Source organism: Martes martes, assembly GCF_963455335.1.
Source record: "Martes martes genome assembly, chromosome: 15".
In the NCBI taxonomy this organism is placed as follows: Eukaryota; Metazoa; Chordata; class Mammalia; order Carnivora; family Mustelidae; genus Martes; species Martes martes.
This window is the reverse complement of record NC_137903.1, coordinates 51,780,228-51,806,922: the sequence shown is the minus strand read 5'-3', so window position 1 is coordinate 51,806,922 and position 26,695 is coordinate 51,780,228. Positions and strand designations below refer to the sequence as shown.

Here is a 26,695-nt window from a genome sequence, read left to right as displayed (position 1 = left end):
CATTGTCTTACCTGTCAAGTGACTGTTACTGTCTGTTGTCTCTGTTCCTTTCTGGTCTGTTACTAGCGGGCTCTCCCTTTGCCTAAAGAACCCCTTTTATATTTCTTGCAGGGTTGTTTGGTGATCACAAAATCTTTTAGTTTCTGTTTGTCTTGGAAGGTTTTTAACACTCCTTCTATTTTGGATGACTTCCTAGCTGGATAAAGAATTCTTGGCTGCATAAATTTCTCATTTAGCACCATGAATATATCCTGCCAGTCCTTTCTGGCCTGCCAGGTCTCTGTGGATAGGTCTGCTGCCAATCTAATCTTTGTACCATCATAGGTTACAGACCTCTTGTCCTGAACTACTTTTGGGATTTTAGCTTTGTCTCTGAGACTTGCAAGTGTCATTATTATATGTTGGGGTGTTGACCCCTTTTTATAGATTTTGAAGGGTGTTTTCTGTGCCTTCTGGATGTTGATGCCCATTTCCTCCCCAAATTAGGGAAGGTCTCCATTATAATTTGCTTCAGTATACCTTCTGCCCCCCTCTCTCTCTTTCCTCTTCTGGGTTCCCATTTTGGGATCCCAATTGTTCTAATATTTTTTCACTTTATGTGTCATTTATCTCTCAATTCCTCCCCTTGTGATCCAGTAGTTGTTTATCTCTCTTTTTTCAGCTTGTTTATTCTCCATCATTTTGTCTTTTATATCACTAATTCTTTCTTCTGCCTCATTTATCCTAGCAGTTAGAGCTTCCTTTTTTTTTTTTTACATGTCACTAATAGCCTTTTCAATTTCAACTTGATTAGATTTTAGTTCTTTTATTTCTCTAGAAAGGGATTCTCTAGTGTATTCTATGCTTTCTGAAGCCCTGCTAGTATCTTTATAATCATTATTCTGATCTCTATTTCTGACTTCTTACTTATATCCGTACTGATTAGGTACAGTAGTACCTAATTAGTACAGATTAGCAAGTCAGTATTGCCTCTTATTCTCTTTTGTCAGGTGAGTTTTTCCTTCTTGTCATTCTCGGAGAAGGTGATCATTTTTCTATTTGTAGAATTGCAGCAGTTCTTTTCTTAGGTCTCTGATTGAGTTTGCAGGTGTTTAGAGTGATTTCAAAGCTATCTCAGTGAATTTCTGGGACCAAACAAAACTATGGTCTCCTTCTCTGCCATCTTTGAATCTTTGGTCATATTTAATCTTCTTGACAAACTCATGAGAATTGATATTATCACCATTGACCAATAAGGAAATGGAGATATGAAAAAATAAAGTAATTTTACCTTGAGTAGCTATGATTTGAATTCTGGTCTACAGTATTTGACTCCAAAGCAAAGGCTTTTTCTACCCTGTTATTTTTAAATTATTAAATATGCTATGTACTATAGAGAATATAAAGTTAAGAAGTAAGTAGTTATTTAAATTAAGGATAAGATAGTACATAATCAAATTTCAAATGAGTCTAATAAATAATTTTGTAGTTATATAGAAAACTGAGAAATCTTTAGCCAAATTGAAATATTTGGCACATAGTGGGTTCAAAATGAAACAATGATTCAATAAATTTATGAATAGGTAAGGATTTGGCTTTTAATATTAAGTAGAATGTGAATTGGTGGAAAGAAGGTGCAAGGCCATTTTAAGTATAGGGGAAACATAAGCCAATATGAAAAAGCAAATTTGTGAAAGACTAATCAAATTCATCAGGAGATAAGAATTAATGTTTAAGAGCACTGTGGGTTAAGGAAGAGTGAGTTGGAGACCAGATTGTGGTGAAGAACTTGAATTATAAGGCTAAGGTATTTGAACGTTGTAGCTATTAGAGTACTACCAAGTAATAGTGGTACTAAACATTTTTATGGGCATACGGACAATAGAATGCAATGGTTAAGACTGTGGGGTTTGGGGCGCCTGGGTAGCTCAGTTGGTCAAGTGACTGCCTTCGGCTCAGGTCATGATCTTGGAGTCCCAGGATTGAGTCCCGCATCAGCTCCCTGCTCTGCAAGGAGTCTGCTTCTCCCTCTAACCCTCCCCCTCTCTCATGCTGTCTCTCTCTCTCATTCTCTCTCTCAAATAATAAATAAATAAAATATTTAAAAAAAAAAAAAAAGACCCTGTGGGGTTTGGAGCAGAACTGTCTGAGTTAAAATCCTGGTTCTGCCCTCTACTTGCTTGGTAATCCTGAGCAAATTACTCAGCCTCTCTGTGCTGTAATTTCCTCACCAGTGAAAGGGGGATAATAGTTCTTAACTCATAGAACCAGTGGGAGTATTAAATGAATTTTTACATGTAAAAATAGAGGACAATTCTTAGCATATAGTAAGCATTCTATAAATACTAACTGTTACCATTAATATGGCATTACATTGTTCACTTGCTTTTATTTTCAATTGCTTTCATGCATACTATGTCTTTTAATTTTCACAGCAATTCTATGAGATAAGTATTAATATAATCAGTTTAATGAGAGAGAGAGCAAAGCCAGGGAAGTTATATCATGCCAGAAATACTTAGCTGACAGAACTGATCTTTTGGTTCTAAACAGTTTTACTCTTATTCTCTATAATCTAAGAAACTAATGGAACAATGGACTAACATGCCAAAAGTCAAGTTTTAGGAAAATTACTCTGGTGAAATTTTGCAGAGTGAAAAAAAAAAAGGGAACGAATCTGGAAGCAAGTTTCTCATGCTCTTGAGATGATCTAGGCTTAGGTTTTATTTGTAAAAACTTTTTATGCCAAAGACTGTGTCATTGAGTATTAAGAAAAAAGACAACTAGAGGAGACATTATGAATTTTCTAACTCACCAATTAATTGATACTTTTTCAGCTGTATTTAAACTTGAAACAGATAGAAGTATATGGCCCTTGATAAGAATCTATCGAGGTGGCTTTCTCCTGATTGAATTCCTTTTTCTACTGGGCATCAACACATATGGTTGGAGACAGGCTGGAGTGAATCATGTGCTCATCTTTGAACTTAATCCAAGAAGCAATTTGTCTCATCAGCATCTTTTTGAGGTAATCAAAGCAAGATATAAAGTCCCATGAATTTATTTCACATTAACTATATATAGCTGGTTTCGTGGATACTGAAATCCACCTTCTACTTGAAGAAGATTATTGACATAATATCTAAACGTTTATCCTACCTTTGTTTTATTAAAGATGTATCTGAGTAATGGTAAAAATAAAAATAACAATTTTTTGTCTTTCCCATCCTTCATCAGATTGCTGGATTCCTTGGGATATTGTGGTGCCTGAGCCTTCTGGCATGCTTCTTTGCTCCAATTAGTGTCATCCCCACATATGTGTATCCACTTGTCCTTTACGGATTTATGGTTTTCTTTCTTATCAACCCCACCAAAACTTTCTATTACAAGTCCCGGTTTTGGCTGCTTAAACTGCTGGTAAGTCCAGAAATTTGTCTACCATTTTTAGAGTGGCATATTGGTCATTGGCTTCCTCCAGGTGGAAACCCAGTCTGCTGTATTGTACAACTCCAGAAGACGTGGTTCACTTCATAGTCTACGTGAGTGGTGCTCTAGAGCCAGGGGCGTAGAATATAGTGTAATTGGTACACCTTATATTGTACTGTGCAGTGGCCCTGGGAAAAACACTCATGCATTTTGTTCCTCCTAAAAAAAGAGGATGAAGTGTCCAGATATGAAATGATTTTGCAAATTAATAATAATTAATTCATGATCAATTTAAGTACTTTTAAATACAAATTATTTAACCAACTGTGATAATTTGTAGAACTCTTTGAATTTCTTTTTTTTAAATGGTGAAACTATTATTTTCCTGTAAATTGATAGTAGTAGTGAACCATTTTTATTTTACAAAAGATTAGTTCTCTAAAATCAGTAGGAATATCTTACCAGATTGACAGCTTTGATTTGAGAAACTGATTTTGACTATTGTTTATAATAAATTGCATTTCTTTTTCCACTTTACCTATTTAATGATCTCAAAATCATACAGTGTCAATAATAGTATATAGAATTTCTTGCAAAAATAGCTACTGTTATTTTTTGTGATAGTGTAAAGATAGCTTGGGGAAGGACTTCTGCTTACTCCTGAGTTAAACCAGCTCCATTTTCAAAAGATATCAGGAATGCCCTCCTGTACTTATTTCTTAGGTTGTGAATGACAACTAACAGTAAAGTGAAGATTAGTGATTAAACTAGTTAGACTGTACACATACTTTCAGAATTCTTATAGTTATTGTCTTACTTTTTTTTCTACCTTAGAAAGTATTCTGCCTTGAAAATTGTAGTTTTAACTTCTTTTCCCTTTTATATGACCATTAAGGTTAGCAGAGGTTTTTTTTGTTCTTACCAGTACATTCCCTATATACAGCATTACTTAATTTTTTTTAAATCTGAAGACATAAATTATGGCTTTCCTATTAAAAAACATAGTAAGCACACAAGTAAAGAGCCAGTTACGTTATAGTACAGGTTAAGTATGTATAGCAATCAGGAAAAGAAAATGGCCCAGATCTCCTTGATTTTTTTTTTTCCCCTAAGTTGATTATTATTTATTTGTATTTCTTATTTCTTCCAGTAGCATTTTTATCACAAATTGAGAATATCCCTCTTTTCCTCCAGTTTCATTAAATATAATAAATAGAAGAGCAAATCATTCCCATTAAGTATAGCACCACTAGGCCTAACTTTGGGTCTAAGTGTGGAACTTAGATGTACAAGGTATTTTGAAAAGTGTGAAATCACCTTGCATACATTTGGTCATCATTTAGAAAACATGCTTTTAAAGGATTTTTTTTTAATGACAGAAAAATTTGAACCAGTTTTTTTGAAATTTATATTAAAAATAAATCATGTCCAGTTAGTACCATATTAGATTACCTTTTTATTTTGAGAGTATTTGTCATTTTATTGCTAGATTTTGTAGAATTGTAAAACGTATTTGCATAAATATGTAGTATTCTTCTGGCTAGAAGGAAATAACTTTAAGATTATAAATACCTATTATCGGGACGCCTGGGTGGCTCAGTTGGTTAAGCAGCTGCCTTCAGCTCAGGTCATGATCCCAGCGTCCTGGGATCGAGTCCCACATCGGGCTCCTTGCTTGGCAGGGAGCGTGCTTCTCCCTCTGCCTGCCACTCTGTCTGCTTGTGCTCACTCTCGCTCCTCTCTCTCTCTCTGACAAATAAATAAATAAATCTTTTAAAAAAAAATACCTATTATCTTCTGCCTCAACTATTGTGAAATCTCTATATAGTTATTTTGAAATGCGGTCTGAAAGACTCAGAAAACTCAGACGTTAATATGGTTTGCATTATTGCAATAACAGAATAATATCATTGTGTACATTTTGTGTAAAGTGAGCATTTCCCCAGTGCATCCTTCTCTATTTAAATAGTAAGCTATGATTCATGCATGACCAGTTAGTCTTATTAGCAAAATGATTCCCCGTTGAGTAGACATTTATCGATGCATCTGCTGTGTGCTAATAAATGAGGACTTATTGACGGAATAGGTTGGCAGTGATAATATAATAAGGAATAACAGAATAGTAAAATGCACCATCAGAAGCAGTGAAATGCCCAAAGAAGTACTGTGGTTTGTTATATTTGTAATAATAATTGTATACAGGAAAAATGTTATTTATAGAGCATCTTAATATTAATTGACCTATTAACTTATTTTAATTCAGATCTTACTGACAAAACTTAACCTGAGACTTATATCTAGTGAATTAACAAAAATATTTCCACCCTAGTTATATTTCTCTTTTTTAAAAGCTTTATCATAAAGTAAAAGTATACTTCCTTCTTTTTTTTCCTTTAATTTTCAGTGGAAAAGAATATGTATCACTTAGCCATAGTGGTAGGCCCTTGATGTCATTTATAATCATATTTAAATCTGAATCTATGGAATTTATATGCTATAAATCTCCCCCAAAAAGCTAAAAAATTTTATTAGAAATTCATTTATTTTGATACTTACATGTCAAATTAGTAGCTTATTTGCATTAATTAGGTCATAAATCTCTGCAGATCTGTATTTATCCTAATTGGAAATCCAATTGGGAAACATAAGTAATGGCTCAGATTTTCTTTAAAAAAAAAAAAAAAGTTTATTCTAAAAGGCTACTTAACGTATTTTTTTAAAGATTTATTGATTTATTTTAGAGAGAGAGGAAGAGAGTTGGGGGGAAAGGGGCAGAAGGAGAGAATCCTAAGCAGAATCTACGCTGAGCATAGAGCCCAACGTGGAGCTCCATCCTAGGATCCCAAGATCATGACCTGAACCAAAACCAAGAGTCAGAGACTAAACCAACTGAGTCACCCAGGCGTCTCAAAGCTACTTAAAGTTTTTAAATTAAAGTCCTTTCCTATATAATTTGGAAATTGATTTTTCCAATAATTTCTTTTGTTTTATAGTAAAGTGTTTACACATGTCTCTACTGTGAGAATAGAGAGGTATTCTCATTAAATAGTGCACTTTTCTGGACATTTTTATGTGCTAATTTATTTCATCCTTTAGTAACCATGAGGTTGGTTCTATCAATCAACATTTTATAAATGAGGAAACCCAATTTCAAAGGACTTAAATGCATAGCCAGTAAGTAATGGAGATGGAACTGAGCCTAGGCAGTCTGGTTCTATAATCCGTACCCTTTTTTTTTTTTTAAGATTTTATTTATTTATTTGACAGAGAGAGATCACAAGTAGGCAGAGAGGCAGGCGGCGAGAAGCAGGCTCCCTGCTGAGCAGAGAGCCCGATGTGGGACTCGATCCCAGGACCCTGAGATCATGACCTGAGCCGAAGGCAGCAACTTAACCCACTGAGCCACCCAGGCACCCCTACAATCCGTACTCTTAACCACTGCCATTTAACAGTGAGACCTGATAGTGACTTTACCTAAGGTGTTTAACTTTGATCTAGTGGTTCAAATTAAAGAATATAAAAAATCAAAGAGTGTGATTATTCATAAGCCTCTAAAAGTAGCAATTAAACTTCATTTCCTTAACTATCTGCGTTAACTTAGAAAATGATGTTAGCGTATATATTTTGTAATACCTTATTAGTGGCTTTTTTGTGTATGGGGGTAAAACACCAGATTTTTTTGAATTGTTGCTAGCTTTCTTAATACTGTTACCCAGTGAATCATTATCATTTTAATCAAAATCACAATGTAGAAGTTGGAAGACCTTAGCCAGAATTAGAACGGGAAAAGGAGAATTCTCCTTACTCAAAAAAGGGAATTCAGATAAATATAAGAAGAATTTGACTATGTGTAAATGTCAGGAGTTCAGTATGATCTGTTTATTTTCTACCCCCCTCACCTCTAACCTATCTCTGACAGAGCTACTTGCTCTCCCTTCTTTGTATTTCTAGGATATTTTGTGTATTTATCTGTAATAGCACTTATTACACAGTGCTGTCATTATGCCTTTAGGTACCTATTTACCTAACCAGACTTTGGTTCCTTGAGAGTAGAAACTATGTTTTATTTATCTCTGTACTTCCACAATGGATGACATTTGGTAATAATTAATCTTTGTTAAATGTTGAATGACTATAATTATATTGATTCCTTCCTTAGTTGTATTATACCAACATTTACTATCCCCTCCTTTTTTCCTTTTTTCATCTTCTCTCTTCTGTAAATTTTCCCTTCCAGTTTCTATTTTCATGGCATTCCCTTTCTTTTGTAATCCCATTTCCCTATCTCTTAGTGCATTCTCCTCCTCTTCTGCTCTTAAGGAGGTTTTCTTTATTAGCTAGCTTTTGAGACTGGATTTGGCAGATTGTGAGAGGGATGGTAGCCTGTCTCATGTCCCCAAGAAATTTGCTCTAGGCTATCGTTTTCACAAAAGTCCATGACTAGGGATTGAGTTAGATTTCCTGATCCTTTTATGTTATATCTTGAATTATCCTCTTGTTCTGTCTCTTTGAATCTTTAAAGTCTACTCTGCACCCCAGAGTTTCTTAAAATACTATATAAACTGGTACCAGAACCTCTTCATGCCTAATTAACTAAGATCTCAACCACTAAGCCCCCACCCCTTACCCCACCCCCCAAAAAACTTTATGGTTACAAATGATATAGCTTCTCTCTCTGGCTTATTGTACAACTTATTAAAAGAGCAAGAGAATGATCAAGAAACTGAGCCATGGACTCAAAATATATCAGCTCCAGAAAATATTGCAAAGCCTGTACTATGCCATGCATATATCTGGACTAATTTCCAAAGACCCAATCCAATACCTTTCATAGATAGTTGGGGTCCAGGATGGATTCATAAAATAGCCATTTATCTCCATCAAATAATAAAGAGAAATGTTTACAAAACAAATAGAAAGAACCAGCCAAGTGTGAGGGGAAAGAGCCATTAGTCTGCCATGCTGAATATGTCTACTAAATGAATATAGCTAGATGGTAAGAGAGCTGTAATTTTAATTTCTCAAAACTGCTGCTCTGTGAGAATTCCTTGTATTAGGAGTTCATTTTTACCTGTTTGAGAGAGAAAGGGTCTGACAAGTTGAGGGTAAAAGCTGCCTTCATCCCATCTTCACTTTCCTTAGGGCCTCTCAAGGCATTCTGCACAATTGGAGCCTGTTTCTAATGGTTACGTTAGTATCTAAGTCTTCCTCTCTCTACAATGCCAGATTTCCCTTTGCATTGCTAAACAGTCTTCCACAGAATAGGTCAGGATGAGTTTGTTCAAGGTCACCTGTAAAAGGGGGATATGAATAGTATCAGGCTCATAGAATTGCTTTAGTTAATGGATTATGAAAAATACATTATGAGAAAAATATATAGCATGGATTAGTACTCAGTAAATTTAATCTGAATTCATTTAACATTGTTTTTATAACAGTGGGGATATGAGTTGATGATTTTTATGGCATAATTTCAAGATAAATACCATTATTAACAAGGCATTAGTGAAATAAAAGTGACTTTGATTTAGAGAATAGGCAGGCATGCTTCAGGTGATGTACCATTCTTCCTTTCCTCTCCCTTGTAGGCAAAGAAGAGCTTTGTATTCAGTTAGCTAAGCTCTCATCGCAGCTAAGATGGGAGGATATTCCAGAAATTATCATAGCACATGGGTCCCTAGCAAAATTTACCCTAGAGCCTAACACTAGACATCCTTTCTGTGCTTCCATCTTCTGCCACCCTCTGCTTTCAGCTTCAACTCTTCCCACCCTCCTCGCTTTCTATTTTCTAACTATAGCTATTCCTGCCTTCTCTATCCCACTTTAATTTCCTTTCTTGGTTATCTATTCAACTCATTCCCTTCACTACTAATGCTCAACCTAGCCACTATTGCCAAGTCCCTCCCTGTGTTAGTGATTGGTTCATTGGTTTCCATTTTATCAGCTAAAGTAATCATGCTGCATGGTCAGACAAAAATTAGAGAAATTTAATATGAATTTTCTTGTTTCTGTGTTTTTAAATTTTTTTTCATTCCCCCAGTTTCGAGTATTTACAGCCCCCTTCCATAAAGTAGGCTTTGCTGATTTCTGGCTGGCCGATCAGCTGAACAGCCTGTCAGTGATATTGATGGACCTGGAATATATGATCTGCTTCTACAGTTTTGAGCTCAAATGGGATGAAAGTGGGGGCCTGTTGCCAAATAATTCAGAAGGTAGGGTATGAATGTGCATCCATACCTCTAAACTGCCAACGTAAACCAAGAAATATTGGGAATGAGAAATTTAAGATCATGGTGAAAACTCATCCAATAATATTACAAACTTAATTAAATGTATTTGGCACTCTTTTAGCAATCTCTTTATCTGATACAATTTGGCTCTTAAATTACGTTATGATTTTAGCCATCCATTTGCCAAGAGATTTGCAACTTACACTTAAAACCAAAAAAAAAAAAAAAAAAATTCTAGTACATTGGTAGTTATATCACGAATGCTTTAGTGCCAACAGTTTCCATCACAGTATTGCTGTATTATGAGCAAAAATACTGATTATTTAGAGTTAGATCACGTGCTTTGAGAAGGTCATTATGGATTGTTTTTTAATTTTTACTGGGGATCTTGTTTTTTCTTCTGGCTCTTTTCCCCACCCTTGGTGTATGCCAGGAGTTAAGGAATTTTGCCTTAATGTCAAAGACCAAATTTAGACAGATTATGTAACATCTAATAAAAGTTAATGAAGCCAGTCGCAACACATTTTCATTGATTGCCAGCAGACCACAATTGTGTTGTAGCCTGATCACACTATAATGCATCCTCAGAATTTGAAGAAAATTTGATTTACCAACTCCATTCTTCTCATTTAAAAATATAAACTCTGCTCTTCATTAAAAAAGGTGTAGAGCGTGTATAACCCATTGCCATAAATTATGGCACTTTGGAGTTCATGAAATTAACTAGAGTCATAAGTGATATTTGTATATTTTCCAGATGTATTAAATTATGGAACTAACATTTTTCCTTTAATTAGTGTACTCATCTTCTAATTTTCCTATAGTTCTATCACATTGCAAAGAAAGTGATTCAGAACAGGTAGTCTGAAATATGAGAGGGTAGATTTTCCCTGTAGGTTCACCCTACGGAGTTATCTTCTTTCCTTGGCTTATCTATCACTAAAAAGTTTGAGAACATAGTTGTTACAAAGAAGAAAGTGATTCTGAAACACAGGATTCTTGCTTTTATGGACTTTTGATAGTGGTTATAATATATAATGAAATGATGTGAACAGCTTATTTTCTTAAATTACATTTTTTTCTCCTTTGAAATCTTCACAGAACCCGAAATTTGCCACAAATACTCGTATGGCGTGCGGGCCATTGTTCAGTGCGTTCCCGCGTGGCTTCGTTTCATCCAGTGCCTGCGCCGGTATCGGGACACAAAGAGGGCCTTCCCTCACTTGGTCAATGCTGGGAAGTACTCCACAACTTTCTTCACGGTCACGTTTGCAGCCCTGTACAGCACTCACAAAGGTATTCTGTGACTGCGAAGAGATCTTTTAAAACCCGAAGATTTTTCACTACTTATATCTGTTTCTTACTCTGGTTGCTCTTCCATTTGTCATGCTCTTTTTTTCCATTGAAGTTGGAATCCCCTCACTTATACTACTTTGTTCTTGAACACAATTTTTGTCTCATTCCAGTACTTACTAACAAGTACCGCCAAAAAGAGTCAAAGTCATCCAGAAGAGGAAGGATTTGTGATAATGTGTAAAATCCTGAATTATGTTTAATGTGCTCTATCTTAGACACCTTGGGCTTTCATTTGGTTTTTTAGACCCTTGTTCATTAATGAGGTTGGGAAATGCTAGGTGAAAAAGATTCCCTCTGGCAATCATGTATATTTTTAATTGTGTTCCTTCACCAAGTAGTAAGGATTGTTTCCAGCCCATTTAACTGCAAATTGAGTTCTCTGATCTCTCTAGTTTCTTATCTCCATAGCAACCAGTTATTACTTGAGACTGCTCTTCTGTTGGGAGGAGAAAAAAGCTTTTAGGTTCTGAGCCACATGCAGTCAGTCCTTTTGAATTTTTAACCTTTTTCCAAGAACTGTCAATCAAACCTCTTGCTTGCTTTTACTAAAATGCATTCTGTCTTTGTCTATTTAAATCAGCTATCAGCCCACCCCTTTGAGGCTGCACCCTCATCTGTGGGTGGTAAAGAAGTGTTACTTATTGAAATTATTATAATTATTTTTTAATACTTAAGTAAATTTTTTTCAGTGACTTTTTTGAATTGAAATATTGTATTTTAGGAGCCTTAACTAGTAGCTCCTAGCTACTTAGCTAAAGTATGTCTTGAAAGCCTAGGGTACTGGTGTTTTTGTGAGGCTTGCAGTTTGGTCTAGTAGAACACTTTTTTAGCATACTTCCACTTTTTGCAGTAGATTCTGCAGTTACAGTAATATTGATAATGCAGCCAATAATTTTATCATTATGTAGGCATTCTTATTAAACGATATAATTTAACTAAGTGCTTCCGTGAGAGAAACACATCCTGAAAACTCCCATAATTTTAACTCTTGCTAAGGAATGCTGTTCTTTAGTCTGGGCAAGCATCATGATTCACAAGGTTGTTACTAGACATTTTATAAGTCAGACAACTGATTTGATACATGGTGCCTTATGCCTTAAGAACCCTTTAGTTTTCTCCCGTGCTGGGTAACAAAGTGTTTTTGGTTGAATATTTTAGGATATAAGTTATCTTTAACTATACTGATACTATTCAGGATGAAGCAGAAAATCTGAATTCCTCAAATCTGTGCCAGCATCACATTTAATAACCTAAAGCTAGAAGCATGGTTTGGATTGTATTGTGATCTTCAGGCTTTTTTTGTTCTCAAGTATTCCTTCAAAGAATTTTTAAAACTATATTATTATCATTTTTATTTTATTAAACTATTATTTAAACTATATTCTCTGACATTTTAAAATTTACGTCTGAAATTTTTATCTTGTTTTTTTTTTACGATTTTATTTATTTATTTGACAAAGAAAGAGATCACAAGTAGGCAGAGAGGCAGGCAGAGGGAGAGGGGGAAGCAGGCTCCCCGCTGAGCAGAGAGCCCAATGTGGGGCTCGATCCCAGGACCGTGAGATCATGACCTGAGCCAAAGGCAGAGGCTTAACCCACTGAGCCACTCGGGCGCCCTTCATCTTAAGTTTAATTAATTTCTTAAAATGTAGTTTACAGTATATTTTAAATATTCAAAAACAATTTTTAAAATTTTTTTTAAGATATATTTATTTGACAGGGTAGGGGGAGGGCAGAGAGACAGTGTGTCTCAAGCGGACTGCGCTGAGCACCGAGCTGGACAAGGTTTGATCTCACAACCCTGAGATCATAACCTGAACCAAAACCGAACTGAACACTTAACTGACTGAGTCACCCAGGTACCCCTTAAATATTCACATTTTATTTTATTTTGTTTATTTTTAAAGATTTTATTTATTTATTTGACAGAGAGAGAGAGCACAAGCAGAGGGAGAGGGAGAAGCAGGCTCCCTGCTGAGTGGGAGCCCGATGTGGGGCTCAATCCCAGGACCCCGGGATCATGACATGATCTGAAGGCAGATACAACTGACTGAGCCACCCAGGTGCCCAAATATTCACATTTTAAAATAAAACTGCTAACTATTTTTATTAAGTGTGTCCAGGTAATCTAAATATAAAAGCATGATACTTACCATGATTTATTGTTTTAAAAATAAAGCAACTTGGGGCGCCTGGGTGGTTCAGTCAGTTTAGCATCTAACTCTTGATTTCAGCTCAGTTCCTGATCCCAGGGTCATAGGATCCAGCCCCAGCATCGTGCTCTGCACTCAGCATGGAGTCTGCTTGTTCTTCTCCCTCTGATTTTCTTCCTGATCCCCCAACTCCTACTCTCTGGCTCTCAAATAAGTGAATAGATAAAATCTTTTAAAAACGTGGAGCAACTCTGACACAAATTTTACATCTCTTTTCCATTGAACTTTATTTTAATGTTATGTATTTTATGTTTTAATGACTTTTGTCTGATATATATATATATATACATATATATGTATGTAAATTGAAATTAAGTTACTAATTTCCTGTTACTAGAAGATACTGAGAGGTTTTTCTTCCTGTGTTATAATCATCATTACCCTGATTATTATTTATAGCTGGTCAAAGTAACATTATAAATGTATTATAAATTTTAATAATTATCACATAAACATTTCTTATTGAGAAAAATTTATATTACTATTTCATTTTTCAGTTTTTATAGAAGTAAACTCTGAGAAGCCTTGTTAAATAGCTATATATGTGAGAATGCAAGTTTTATTGTTGCAGTGTCACTCAATATTTAGATAAATCCTCAGTTATACACAAAAGTTGCATTGTGGTCCATCATCATTAATTATTTTTATTGTTTTATCAAGTTTTCTTACTGAAAGCAAAAAAAGTTGAAAATAAACTGAAGAAAGTAAAGAATTAAACATAAACTAAATGAAAAAAGGATTTGTTGATCACTAGAATCATTCACTTTCTTTGTTTACAGTGAGTATACCAAGAAGCTTGAGTAGAGTAGGACTATAGGATGTTTAATTTCAGATGTTCCTTGGTTAGCTCAGCATGCTCGAGAAACAATTAGGAAAATTGTTTTTTCTTATAAGGATTAAATAAAGTATAGTGTACATGGAATCACCTTATAAACTCTAACTTGCTATACAAATGGAATTTATCATTAAATGAAATAGAATTTTCTTTGCTGTCTAGAGCTGGTATAGGTGTGACTTCCATAAGGAAAATCTTTTTAGGAGAAGCCCTTATGATCCCTTGGGTGAGGGCATGGTACTGGACAAGTATCAGTTAGGAATGTGTTTGGCTTTTTGTTCATGTAACACAGATATTTACTCACTAAACTTGATTCATATCTCACAGTCAAATTTTTTAAAAGCAAGCATTTTTTAGAGGGACCATTGGTTATATATCTTAATTTGTTATATATCTGTAAAATATAGAAAAACACTTTGTATTGTTGACACAGTAAATATTTCTATCACTTTTTTTTTTTTTTCCCCAAAAAAGCCTAAAACAGAGGGGAAAAAATTGGAAAGACAAGTCAGGGACAGTTGAGTGATGGTCAAAAGTAGAATTTGATTTCTGTTGTTTTATTGGATAGTGTCCCAAGAGAAAAGGTATCAGAAAACATACACATTAGAAATAATCCTTGAGCCAGAAAAATAGGTTCTGTATGGTTAATGGGGTAGATATTTTTCTATCGAATTTGTAAGTGTTATGATGATAAATTTTATGAGGAGAGGAAAGCATAGAAGATGGTGAGGTAATCTTGTTCAGATTCAGGAGTCTGAGTCGTTTCAGAGAACTAACCTATAAGAGTTACCATAGTAACTGCATTATTGGGGGCATTTCTGAGGTTGTTTCAAAGGTTGTCTATGCTGCATGATTTGTAAAACTGGAAGCACAAGGATTACCTCTGTACCTAGAATCATTTTTTTTAACAACGAAGGAGGGGCTTAGACCCATTTTAGAGAAACTAATTATAATATTTCAGCTAGCCCTTGCTTGTTATAGTAAGGAAACACATTTTAAACATTTCAGTATATTTTACTTTCCATCATTAATTTTAGACACAAAAGAATTTAGCTAGCAGCCAATCTCCATATCTTAAGAATTCACATTTCATTACAAGCCTAAATTTGAAGCCAACTCCTACAAGTTTTTTTGTTGGAATTAGGATTGGAGGAGACAGGAAAGTGTTTTGAAGGTATTTTGTGTGTCCTTGAGGTTCCTTGGCTTTGTCAAGAAAAAGCCTGTGGGAGGTACAATAATAGAAAAAGCCATTGTGTTATTTCTGACCCGTTGATGGGGGACCAAAGAGTACTTCATTAGACTTTCTGTTTTTCATTTATAGTTTCCAACATTCTAAAATATTCATAAATTCTCAGTGGATTTTGCTCTTTGTTTTTCTCTAAATCTATAGAAAAAAACCTTATTTTAAAATACTGAATATTTTACTTTAAACTTTCTTATTAGCATTTGCTAACAAGCATTTGCTATTAGACTTTTAAAAATACTTGGAAAATCAGAGATATTCTCTGCTCATTTAAAAGCTGAGTTCATTTATGTTTGTTTGCTTGGTTGTTTTCCAGTGCCCTGAGCCCTTCTAGATCCCTTCTTGTTTAACAGTCTGTAAGGGGTGTTGTGCCCCCTAATGAGGATTCCTCAGCAGTAGTGCAGTGCCTTCAGTGCAAATAGTCATTTCATTGTTTTGAGTGAGTACACATAGTCCCGAAGTGCTTCCTCTCTGGGGAATGGTCAGTATGTACCTCTGTTTCTACCCTGAATAATAAGCTCTTATGCCAGAATTTCCAAATTTTAGCCTTGTTATATTATAATAGAAACACTAATTTTTTTTCTAATTCTCTAGGGAAACTTTTGTTTCATTAACTTTTTTTTAAACATACACAAAAAAATTTTAAAAACAACTCATTTGGATAAATGCTTTCACTTTTGGCATATTATTAAAAGTAGCTCAAATCTTTAACCCTTTTGAAATTTGATATATTCTGCTGTAATTTCTCTAGCCTAACTAATCCAAACAAGAAATAGACTTTTTAAAAAAAATTCATTATTTGCCAATATTGGTTTAAATTCTGCTGATGGTAAAATCAATCAAATATGAGATATTGTATGTTTCTGATTATTAATTTCACTTTTATACATATTTCTCAAGAAGCTTTATCTACTTGGCATTATACTAATTTTAAATGGTTTTATAAATATAAACCAACAATCCCACTTATACTTCATCTTAAATTGCTTTAAAAATATTAATTATAGCTTTGTATAAATTAAATTTCCTTTGAAATCTTCTTTGTCATGTTAAAAAAAAAAAACTTTAAAAAAACCACCACATATCCTTATACCCTGATATCATTTTTGTTGTCTTTTCTGTAGTCATTTTTGTTTTCTTAGTTGCTTATACAACTGATCCATGTAGTTTGGTAGCATTTCTATATAAATTATGTTGCTTTGAAGAATTCATTTACAAAGTGTAAAGTTTAAAAATAATCTGTGTATTGCTTAGAAACTGAGAAAGAGGCTCTGTGATGTTTAAAATAAGTTGAACATTATGAATTCAACTTATGGAACAATTTTATCTAATTGGAAAGGAATTTAAAGACAATTGCTTGCAAACAGAATTTTTAACTTTCATTTCAGTTATATGTAATTTTACATGAGAACATTGGTGGCAAGTGTAAAAATCAATGAAAGCTACTGTGTCTAGATATTCTCGGCAGAAAAAAAAGACAAATGTATTATTGGATATGAATTCTAGCTTTTTTCTTGAGTAACAGATTATATATGAATCCATTGCCTTCAGAGTTTTATAGTATAATATAATAAGTTTACTAATTAGCTATTACTACATAATAAGTCACCCCAAAACTGAATAACTTAAAACAGCAGTAATTTATTCTCAATTATGCATCTGTGGGTCAACTGGGAATTGATGGAACTAGGCTGGACTCAACTGGACAGCTCTGTTTTAGGCCACTGTTCCTGAGGGGCTTTTGGCTCTTCCCTGCAGGTTTGGTTTGGGTCTGTCCTATGTGTTTCAACTTGGGGTCCCAACTAAAGAGGCAGTAGTTACCCCCAAGGAAAACTCCTCACGTGGTACTAGCAGAAACAATTCGTATTGCATAAACATTGTAAGCCTCTGCTTGCTTCGTATCTGCTAACCTCCTACTGGCTGAATCAGCAAGTCGTATGTTCAGGCCCAAAGGCTCATTCTGCTCATTCTGAAGCCAAAGCAAATTATTAAACACAACATCAGTGGGGTAAGACATGAGAGGAGGGGTATTGGGAGTGGGGGTGGGGAGGTGGTGAATATTTTTAAACTGTAATCTAATCCACCACAACACAAATCAATTTTAACTGATTTTTTTAATTGGAAAAGGATATAAATAGTTCTAAGAGTAATTAAACATGGCTAATAAGCAAATGGAAAGTGTTCTATTCTACTTCACTGATAGCAAAAGAAATGCAAGGTGAAATATTTAATCAAAGAAGTGATGATGCTTATTGCTAGCAAGAATGTAGAGATGAACACTCATTCTGTTCATAGAGTATAAATGGGTAAGCAATTTGGTAATGCTACCAATAGTCTTAAAATCACTCATACCTTTTGACCTAGTAACACCCTTTCTGTAACTTTTTCCTGACAAAGTAATAAAGAGAGGTGGGTAGAAATGAACTTACATTTACAATATTATATAGTAAACTGAAATAATCTAATAAGTGTCCACCAATAGGAAAATAATATGGCACATGGAATATTATATTGTGGCTTGTCAAAAGTAATGCAAAGCATCTACAAAGAGTAGATGAAGAGGGGCGCCTGGTTGGCTCAGTGGGTTAAAGCCTCTGCCTTCAGCTCAGGTCGTAATCCCAGGGTCCTGGGATCAAGCTCCGAATCGAATCGGGCTCTCTGCTCAGCAGGGAGCCTGCCTCCCCCTCTCTTTCTGCCTGCCTCTCTGGCTACCTGTGATCTCTGTCTGTCAAATAAATAAATAAAATCTTTTAAAAAAAAGAAAGAGTAGATGAAGAATAATCATATTATTAAAAGCTAATATTTATTGAATATTTCTATGGGTCACACACTCTTTTAAGCACTTAACATGTGTTGACTCTTTTTATCTTCACAGCAGCCTTATGAGGTATTAGCATCAGAGGTGAACAGTATTTAAGGGTGCAAAAGCACATTTTTTTCAGGAACTATTGAGGTGGAGGAAAAGAGATCTCGTTAGAGAACTAGGCTCAATTCTGAGTATAGGAACATACAAATGAGGATTTATAGCCAAGGAGAAAGGTAGGGGTCAGTGGATGAAAAATTTCTAAAAGGAAACATCAGGGGTGAGGGAGGATTCTGGTTAAACTGACTTGACGGGATTCGTGCTAAGGGAAGACCAGAATGATTAGATGAAGGGTGGAGGATAAAGAATCTGATATATTGGATGATCAGATATTGAGGGCAGGGTTTCCTCTCTAAACTGACTTAGTAAGATTCCTGCTACAACTGGGTGATGTAGGGAGGCTTGACAAGAATAGACACCAAGTTTGGGGCCCAGAGAGCACTAGAGGTAGGTTAAGGAGAGAGTCTTTATCAGAGGTTAGCACTTGATCATCGTTTTACAGAGGAGGGCATTGAAAACAGAGAGGTTAAGTTACTTGCCAAAGTCATACACCTATAAAGTGGAAGAACCTAGGTTATGAATCTGAATACAAACAGTGTAGCTCCAAAACCAAGTAGCTATTAGGTGGCAAAGATGGAATTCATACCCAGGTCTTGTGAGGATTTTTTATTCTACCATACTGCCTTCTAAGTTTATAGAATGCTCTGAGCTCTTCCCAAAGATTAAATGTTAAATGTTAAACTCGTGGTAGACAAAGGCAGAAAGATCAGATAGAGCAGTGTGCTATTCCTACATGTGCCAAATAAATTTATGTTTGAGAAAGCACAAAGGTACGTTGTGGTAGAATAATTCAAACAATTCTTTTAAGAGGGTACACTCATTTTCTGATCCTTTGGTCCTAATGACCACACTCATGGAAAGCCAAAGACGTTGCCAGGCACTGGCTATTTCACATTAACAGTCACAGGCTTTTCTTAGTAGGAGCAATGTGGAGTCAGCCCAAATATGTAAATAATTTCTCTCTGCCAGAAAATTGAAAGTCATTCTTGAATTAGAGGGAAGCAAGCACTAACATATTAGTGTTATTTGGAGTTATGGGAAAATAGTTTGACATGAATAATTTACTTAGAATTATATTCTTTGTTCAGGTCTTAAAATTCACTTCTTAAGCAATACCTGAGATAATGAGGTATTTGTTGAAGCTCACTCACCATTTTCTTAATATATATGGTTAATAAACAAGGAATGTTGCCAGCATGCTTCTTAGAATGTAGTGAGCAAAATATGAAAAGAAAGCCTTGTGAGCTTATACTTAGTTTCATTGGTGCTTTGAATAAGGTATAAGATACAGTTTTCATGGAAATTTTTAAAGGAATTTTTCTTACATTAAAAGCAGTATTTTCTTCACATATTAAAAAAAGAATAGTGCTGCTACTTAATAGCATGGAAAATAAAGCATCTACCTACTGTTTAAATATTACATGGATGTGTTGCATGTCTTTGTTTCCGGTCATGTGGGATTCTCGGAACTGCCTATAAATATTTTTTAGATGCTTCTGAATAATAACCTCAGGCATAATTTCCTTTAAAGGCAGAATTGTACTGCTTGCAACTATTTTATCCCTACTCTCCTTAAAGGAAATGAACATCCACCAAACAAAGTGGAATACTAAAGCCTACCCAATTTCACAGCTGGTGTACAAAAGACTGAATTCCTGAGGAAAGATGAATTGAAAGTCTAGGATCTGTTGTATAATCTTCCTCTTCCTTCTCAGTTATGAATACACAAACAGTCCCTGACTTACCAAGGTTCAACCTAATGATTTTTCAACTTTTTGATGATGTGAAAGCAATACTCATTCAGTAGAAACCGTACTTCACGTTCTGAATTTTGATCTTTTCCTAGGCTAACGATATGCAGTAAGATACACTCATGATGCTGGGCCAGTAGCAGCAGTCACAGCTCCCAGTCAGCCACGCAATCACAAGGGTAATTGACCAACACACTTAGAATCATTGTTTGTCACTTTCAGTGTAGTGTTCACTTACATGACATATCCAGTACTGTATTATAAAACAGGCTTTGTGTTAGTTGATTTTGCCTAACTGTAGGCTAATGTAAGTGTTCTGAGCACATTAGATTAAGGTGTATTGAATTCATTCTCAACTCATCATGTTTTCTTACCATAGGTTTATTGGGGTATAACCCCATCATAAATCGAGGAAGATCTGTATGACTAAGTATATTTCCTTCCTCAAGAACTGGAAAAAAAAAATGATTTCGACAGATACTTGAAATCAGTTTTTTTAAATCTTTCCTTAAACCATCTGTTGCAGAAAGTGGAGAAAGTTAAACCTCCTTGAGAGATACATCCATCTCTGCTCAATTTCATGAAGTCCTCTGCCAGTAAGGATTTCAAAAGCACCATCTTAGTGAAAGGCGCTATTTTGTCTGAGAGAGAGAGAGAGAACATGGGCTTTGGAGCTAGATACAGTAAGACTAGGTTAATTTAGCCGCTTATTAATTATGTTACCCTGAGAAAGTGACTCCACTTCTTCGAGTTAGAGGTTAGTAAAATTGAGATAATTCCTACCTCATAAATTTATTAATGAGAATTAAATTGTATAAGTATACTATAACTGATGGTAATTGGTCATTGGTATCCTTTCCATTATCTATAATAAAGTGTGAAAAAACCCTCCTGCAAAATATTAGGAAAGGGGTTTTAACTGCAGATCTGGAAGAATTAAAAATAATTACAAGTAGGAATCTGAATAAAATGGATAGTTTATTTTTATGAAATTGTAAATTAGCAACCCTAATCAAAAATTAGAGTCTGCCTTTGGCTCAGGTCATGATCCCAGACTCCTGGGATCAAGTCCCACATCCCTGCATGGGCTCTCTGCTTAGCAGGGAGCCTGCTTCTCCCTCTCCTCCTGCCTGCTGCTCCCCCTACTTGTGTGCTCTCTCTCTCTCTCTGTCAAATAAATAAACAAAATACTTTTTTTAAAAGCATAATTCAGAGAAAGATATTCCTCAGTAAAACTATATCCCAGTCTTATATATGAATATACCAGAAAAATTCCTAATAACATTAGGAGCTAGAACCCACCAGAATGTTAAAAGAATAATACACTATGACTAAGATATTTTAGGGATATTTTACCATATCACTTATGCTGGAGGAGAAAAGCCATGTGATCATCTCAGTAAATGCCAGACACACTGACTAATTAAAAAAGATACATATATATGTAAGGTTACATCCTAAATACAGTGAGTACTATATTTTTATACACACACACACACACACACACACACACACCCCTATCATGAATAAAGGTGAAACATTAGAGACATTCTCATTAAAATCTGGACTAACATAGCCATCATCACTATTATTTAACATTTAACATTTATCAGACCATTACCCTTATGTAAGAAAATGAAAAAAAGTAAGAATATTTTTAAAAAAAAATTTTAAGATTTTATTTATTTATTTGACAAACACATATCACAAGTAGGCAGAGAGAGGGGAAGCAGGCTCCCCACTGAGCAGAGAACCCTATGCAGGGCTCAATCCCAGGACCCTGAGATCACGACGTGAGCTGAAGGCAGAGGCTTAACCCACTGACGTACCCAGACACCCCTATTAAAAATGTTTAAAGCATGAATAAAAATATATCAATATTTATAAATATGATTGTTAAGTGATCTCATTTGATTTGCCTTTTTAGGAAATTTTTATGGTAAATGTGCAATTTTTTATAAACAGGAAAACCGTTATTTTCATTTAAAAATTAAAAGGGTGTTGGCCTTGACCATATTTCTTAATACAGTCTTTTTTTCGCCTCTTGTATTTTATTCTAATAGAGCTATTTGCCATTATGTAGCTTCTTGGCACTCATGATTTCATTTTGAATCTGAATCTGAATCTAAATCTGATTGATTGATTGATTTACAAATAAGTCAGAAAGGTTATTCTGCCTGCCGCAGGTCACATGGCAGTAAGTAGCAAAACCAGAATTCTTAGTCTCTGAATCCATTCCTTTTTATACTCTAAAAAGTTTTATTTCCAACAAGGCAGCAAAATGTAATGCTCTGATTCTCAAGCTTTGGTACATATATGAATCACCATGGATTATTACTTAAAAATACTTAATTCTTGGGCCCACTTTCAGTCTAATTCAGTAGGATTAGGGTGCTGACCCCAAAGTTTGCCTTTTTAATGTGTGCCTCATGATGCTTCTACTGAACACACTTAAGTAAATAGTAAAATATAAGGAATAGAGATTTCAAATGGATATGGTGTTACGCAAATATGTAAACTACTGAGTTTTAGTACTGCTTCCTCCTACTGTACTATTTGTAAGATCTTAGACAGCCAAGCAATGAATGGTAGGGAAGCATAGTACATTCTGAATGAGAACATGGGCTTTAAATGATAGCACCTTGAACATGTTGCCTGATGATAACAGTCCCAATTTCATAAGAAGGTTCTAAGGAAAGTTCCTTAAGGAGAAAAAAGAATGCAGGGCAGAGACAGACTTAAAGTGTTAGTCTAATGGAAGTTTCAACAACAAACAACACTCAAGAAAAAAGTACCAAGGGTTCTTTACTGACAAAAAGATTTTGTTTTCCCCATCAGCTTTTATTCTGCTTCAAGTCATTAGAGACTACTTAAATTTTTTATCTTTAAATCTCAAAGTGTATTGATGACTCCAATTGATGAGATAGTTCCTGAATTAAATACTTGAATAGATGTTTCAGAAGTACTGGTAAAGTTTGAAATAATACAGGTTATACTCCTAACATCTAATTTGAAAGAAAAGGTATCAAATGAAAGTTTCTATAAAAAGGCATTACAGTCTTGGACTGTTTCATGCTGAGACTAAGAATTGTTTCAGATGGCATTTTTAGATCTGGTATGTTAAACTAGTATAGAATGTTGGCAACTTGTGTGAAAAATGGTGGAAAAGATTTTGGCATTCCCTCTCCATGCATGCCTCCTATTATATATATCCTCATGTTTTTTTAGATCTGTTAATTAACCATAATGTGGAATATATGTTATTATTTTTTACATTTCTAGGTTCATTTTTGTGATCTATATTTATTTTTTATCCAGCTCTAATTACTGTACACATCTATTATGGCTGCTGAAATCTTACCCAATCTTATTTCCATTTATGTATATATGTATGTATGTATTTATTTATTTTGGCTTTGAACCTTTAATGAGAAAAATATATGGAGCTCAAGAACACTGTGTTTCATGTGTCTCTAGGTCAAGGTTTGGGGATACATGACAGACCTAGCAAACAGGACATACATAAACAGAAAGAGTCATGATTACAGACTTAAAAACTAGTGCCTGGCACAGTTAAATCTCCGTTTCCTCATCACTCAGCGGCATGTTAGGGATTCCCCAACTGATGGGGAACAGACCTCTAGATTCTGAGCACTTTAAGGTGCCCTCCAGCACATCCACCTCCAGCAGAACATGGTGCATCTCCCTCAGGAATTTCTCATCATGTTCATACCCTTCAGTCAGCCCCTTGGGCACCTCCACCAGATGCAAGGTATCCGTCGCCTCCAGAAGCATCGCCCATTCCACCTTGGGTATCATATGTGCCACAAAGTCCGGGATGAACTCCATGGGGTTGATGCAGACCTCTGTGGCCTGTGGGGCCAGTGGGGTTTTGTTAGGGACAGGAGCCTGGTTTCCCTATTCCGTCCCGGAGACGGGCGTGAGACTTTTATTTCCATTTTTAATTGACTGTAATTTTAGCTTGTGTTTATGACTTAATTTTTTTCAGTTCAATTAAGAAAAAAGTTCCTGGGCGCCTGGGTGGCTCAGTGGTTAAGCCTCTGCCTTGGCTTCAGGTCATGATCCCAGAGTCCTGGGATCGAGCCCCGCATTGGGCTCTCTGCTCAGTGGAGAGCCTGCTTCCCCCTCTCTCTGCCTGCCTCTCTGCCTCCTTGTTATCTGTCAAATAAATAAATAAAATCTTAAAAAAAAAAAAAACACAGAAAAAGAGAAAAAATTACTGCCCATGTGAATGTACTACCTGAAGCTTTCTTACAGCTTCAGAAAACAAACACCTGAGATATTGTCAAAAATTTACAGAATCCTTCTTTTCTTTATGAAGTGATTATGGTAGATAGCATTCCATTTAGTTAAACCATGTCTCTTTGCAGGAGAAAAGGCAGAAACACATAATTAAAATAATTTTTTAATTCGATTTAATTAATATTTACTGTATTATTAGTTTAAGAGGTAGAATTTAGTAATTCATCAGTTGCATACAACACCCAGTGCTCATTACTCCAAGAGCCCTCCCTAATGTCCGTCAGCCAGTTACCTCTTCAATCCCCACCTCCCCTCTAGCAACCTTCAGTTTGTTTCCTATAGTTAAGTCTCTTGTAAGAGTTTGCCTCCTTTTCTGCTTTCATATTTTATTTTTCTTTCCATTCCCCTATGTTCGTCTGTTTTGTTTCTTAAATTCCACATCTGAGTATTTGTCTTTCTCTGACTGACTTATTTTGCTTAGCATAATACCCTCTGGTTCCATCAAGGTCATTGCAAATGGCACAATTTCACTCTTTTTGATGGCTGAGTAATATTCCATGAAGCACATAATTTTATCCGCTCCAGAATTAACGTTATTTGGTGGAATTACTAAAGGATTTAGGAAAGGCAGCAAGCAATCTTTAATAATCACTGAAGAGATCATTTTATTCTTGATGAGCCAGTAAATAAGAATTTTACGGGGGTGCCTATGTGGCTCAGCAGGGTAAGCATCTGCCTTTGGCTCAGGTCATGATCCCAGGATCCTGGGATCAAGCCCTGCACTGGGCTCCCTCCTTGGCAGGGACCCTGTTTCTCCCTCTCCCTCTGCTGCTCCCCCTGCTTGTGCTTGCTCTCTCTCTCTCTCTCAACTAAATAAGCAAAATCCTTAAAAAAATATTTACAAATAGTAAATTGAATATAAATAACAATTTAGTAATTGAATTGCCTTCTTCTGTCATATCTATTTTATTCAACAGTTACAAACCACCTAGAGAGTGTTAGTCTGTGTTTGGTGCTAGAAATGTATAGATGAACACAATATATCTTGCCTTTAAGACATTCTCCTTTTTTGTCTCGTGGAGCTCCCAGTTTAATAAGGGAGAACAACAAAATAGAACATAAAAAATGTAGTAATACTGTATTATCAGTCTTGTGTAAAGTACTGAGGTGGTTCAGAAGAGGGAGTAGTTAACTCAGGGTTTTGAGGAACAGCCAATTTTTATTTTTTTAATTAAACTTTTTATTTTGAGATAATTATAGATTTGCAGTTATTAGAAATAATGGGGATCCCATATACCCTTCACACAGGTTCTCTAATGATAACATATTACACAAGTATAGTACAATATCACAGCCAGTATATTGACATTGGTATAGTCTAGTACAGAAGGTTTCCATCACCATAAGGATCCCTCATGTTACCTTTGTATATCACACTCTCTTCCCTCCTGCCCCCACTTTCTCCCTAGCCCCTGACAATCATTAATATCTTCTCCATTTAATAATTTTATCATTTCAAGAATGTTATATAAATGGAATCATATAGTCCTGTAACCTTTTGAGGTCTGCTTTTCTCATTTAGCATAATTCTCTGGAGATTCATTCAGGTTGTTGAATGAATTAAATTTGTGCCTTTTTATTGCTAAGTAGTATTCCATGGTATGGATGGAGGTACTTTAGTTTAACCATTCACCCACTGAATGACATTTGTGTTGTTTCCAAATTCAGACTGTTACGAAGATAGCTGCTGTAAACATTCATATACAGATTTTTGATGGAAATAAATTATCATAGCTCTGCCATAAATCCCCAAGAGTGCAATTGCTGGTTAGTGTGGTAGCTGCGTGTTTAGTTTTTTAACAAAAACTGTCAAACTATTTTCAGTGGTTGTACTATTTTCCATTCTTACCAGCAGTGTATGAGTGGTCTGGTTTCTCCTTGCCAGCCTTTGATGATGTCACTTTTTAAAATTTTAGCCATTGTGATACGTATGTAGTGAATATCTAACTGGTTTTAATTCTGTTGAACATCTTTTCATGTGCTTATTTGCCTTCTGTATATCCTCTTCAGTAAAATGTCTTTTCATGTCTTTTGCCCATTTTTGAATTGGATTGTCTGGTTCTTTATTGAATTATTGTTTTTTTTTTTAATATATTTTAGATACGAGCATTTTGTTGGATAATATTTACAAGTATTTTCTCCCAGTCTCCAGCTTTTCTTTTTTCTTATTTTTAGTGATTAATGGACTTGAGTTTTTAGTATAGTTTTAGATTTGTAGAATAATGGAGCAGATAGTACCGAGAGTTCCCTATACCTGCCCCACCCATCCCACCTCACTCTCATAGTTACCCTTTTATTAACGTCTTGCATTAGTGTGGTATATTTGTTACAATTAATGAACCAATATTGATAAATTATTATTGACAATAGTCTGTAGCTTACATTAAGATTCATTTGTTTGTGGTTTAGAGTTCTG

General features: G+C 35.1%; 1 protein-coding gene across 1 annotated transcript in view; it reads left to right on the top strand.

The window, feature by feature from the left end:
- The window catches only part of XPR1 (xenotropic and polytropic retrovirus receptor 1), a 234,545-nt gene that overhangs the window by 180,338 nt on the left and 27,512 nt on the right, over positions 1–26,695 (top strand). The window contains exons 8-11 of the mRNA XM_080824449.1: positions 2,817–3,007; positions 3,217–3,396; positions 9,446–9,617; positions 10,737–10,931. Of these exons, the coding sequence (XP_080680575.1) occupies positions 2,817–3,007; positions 3,217–3,396; positions 9,446–9,617; positions 10,737–10,931 (738 nt within the window). The remainder of the gene's footprint in view (positions 1–2,816; positions 3,008–3,216; positions 3,397–9,445; positions 9,618–10,736; positions 10,932–26,695) is intronic.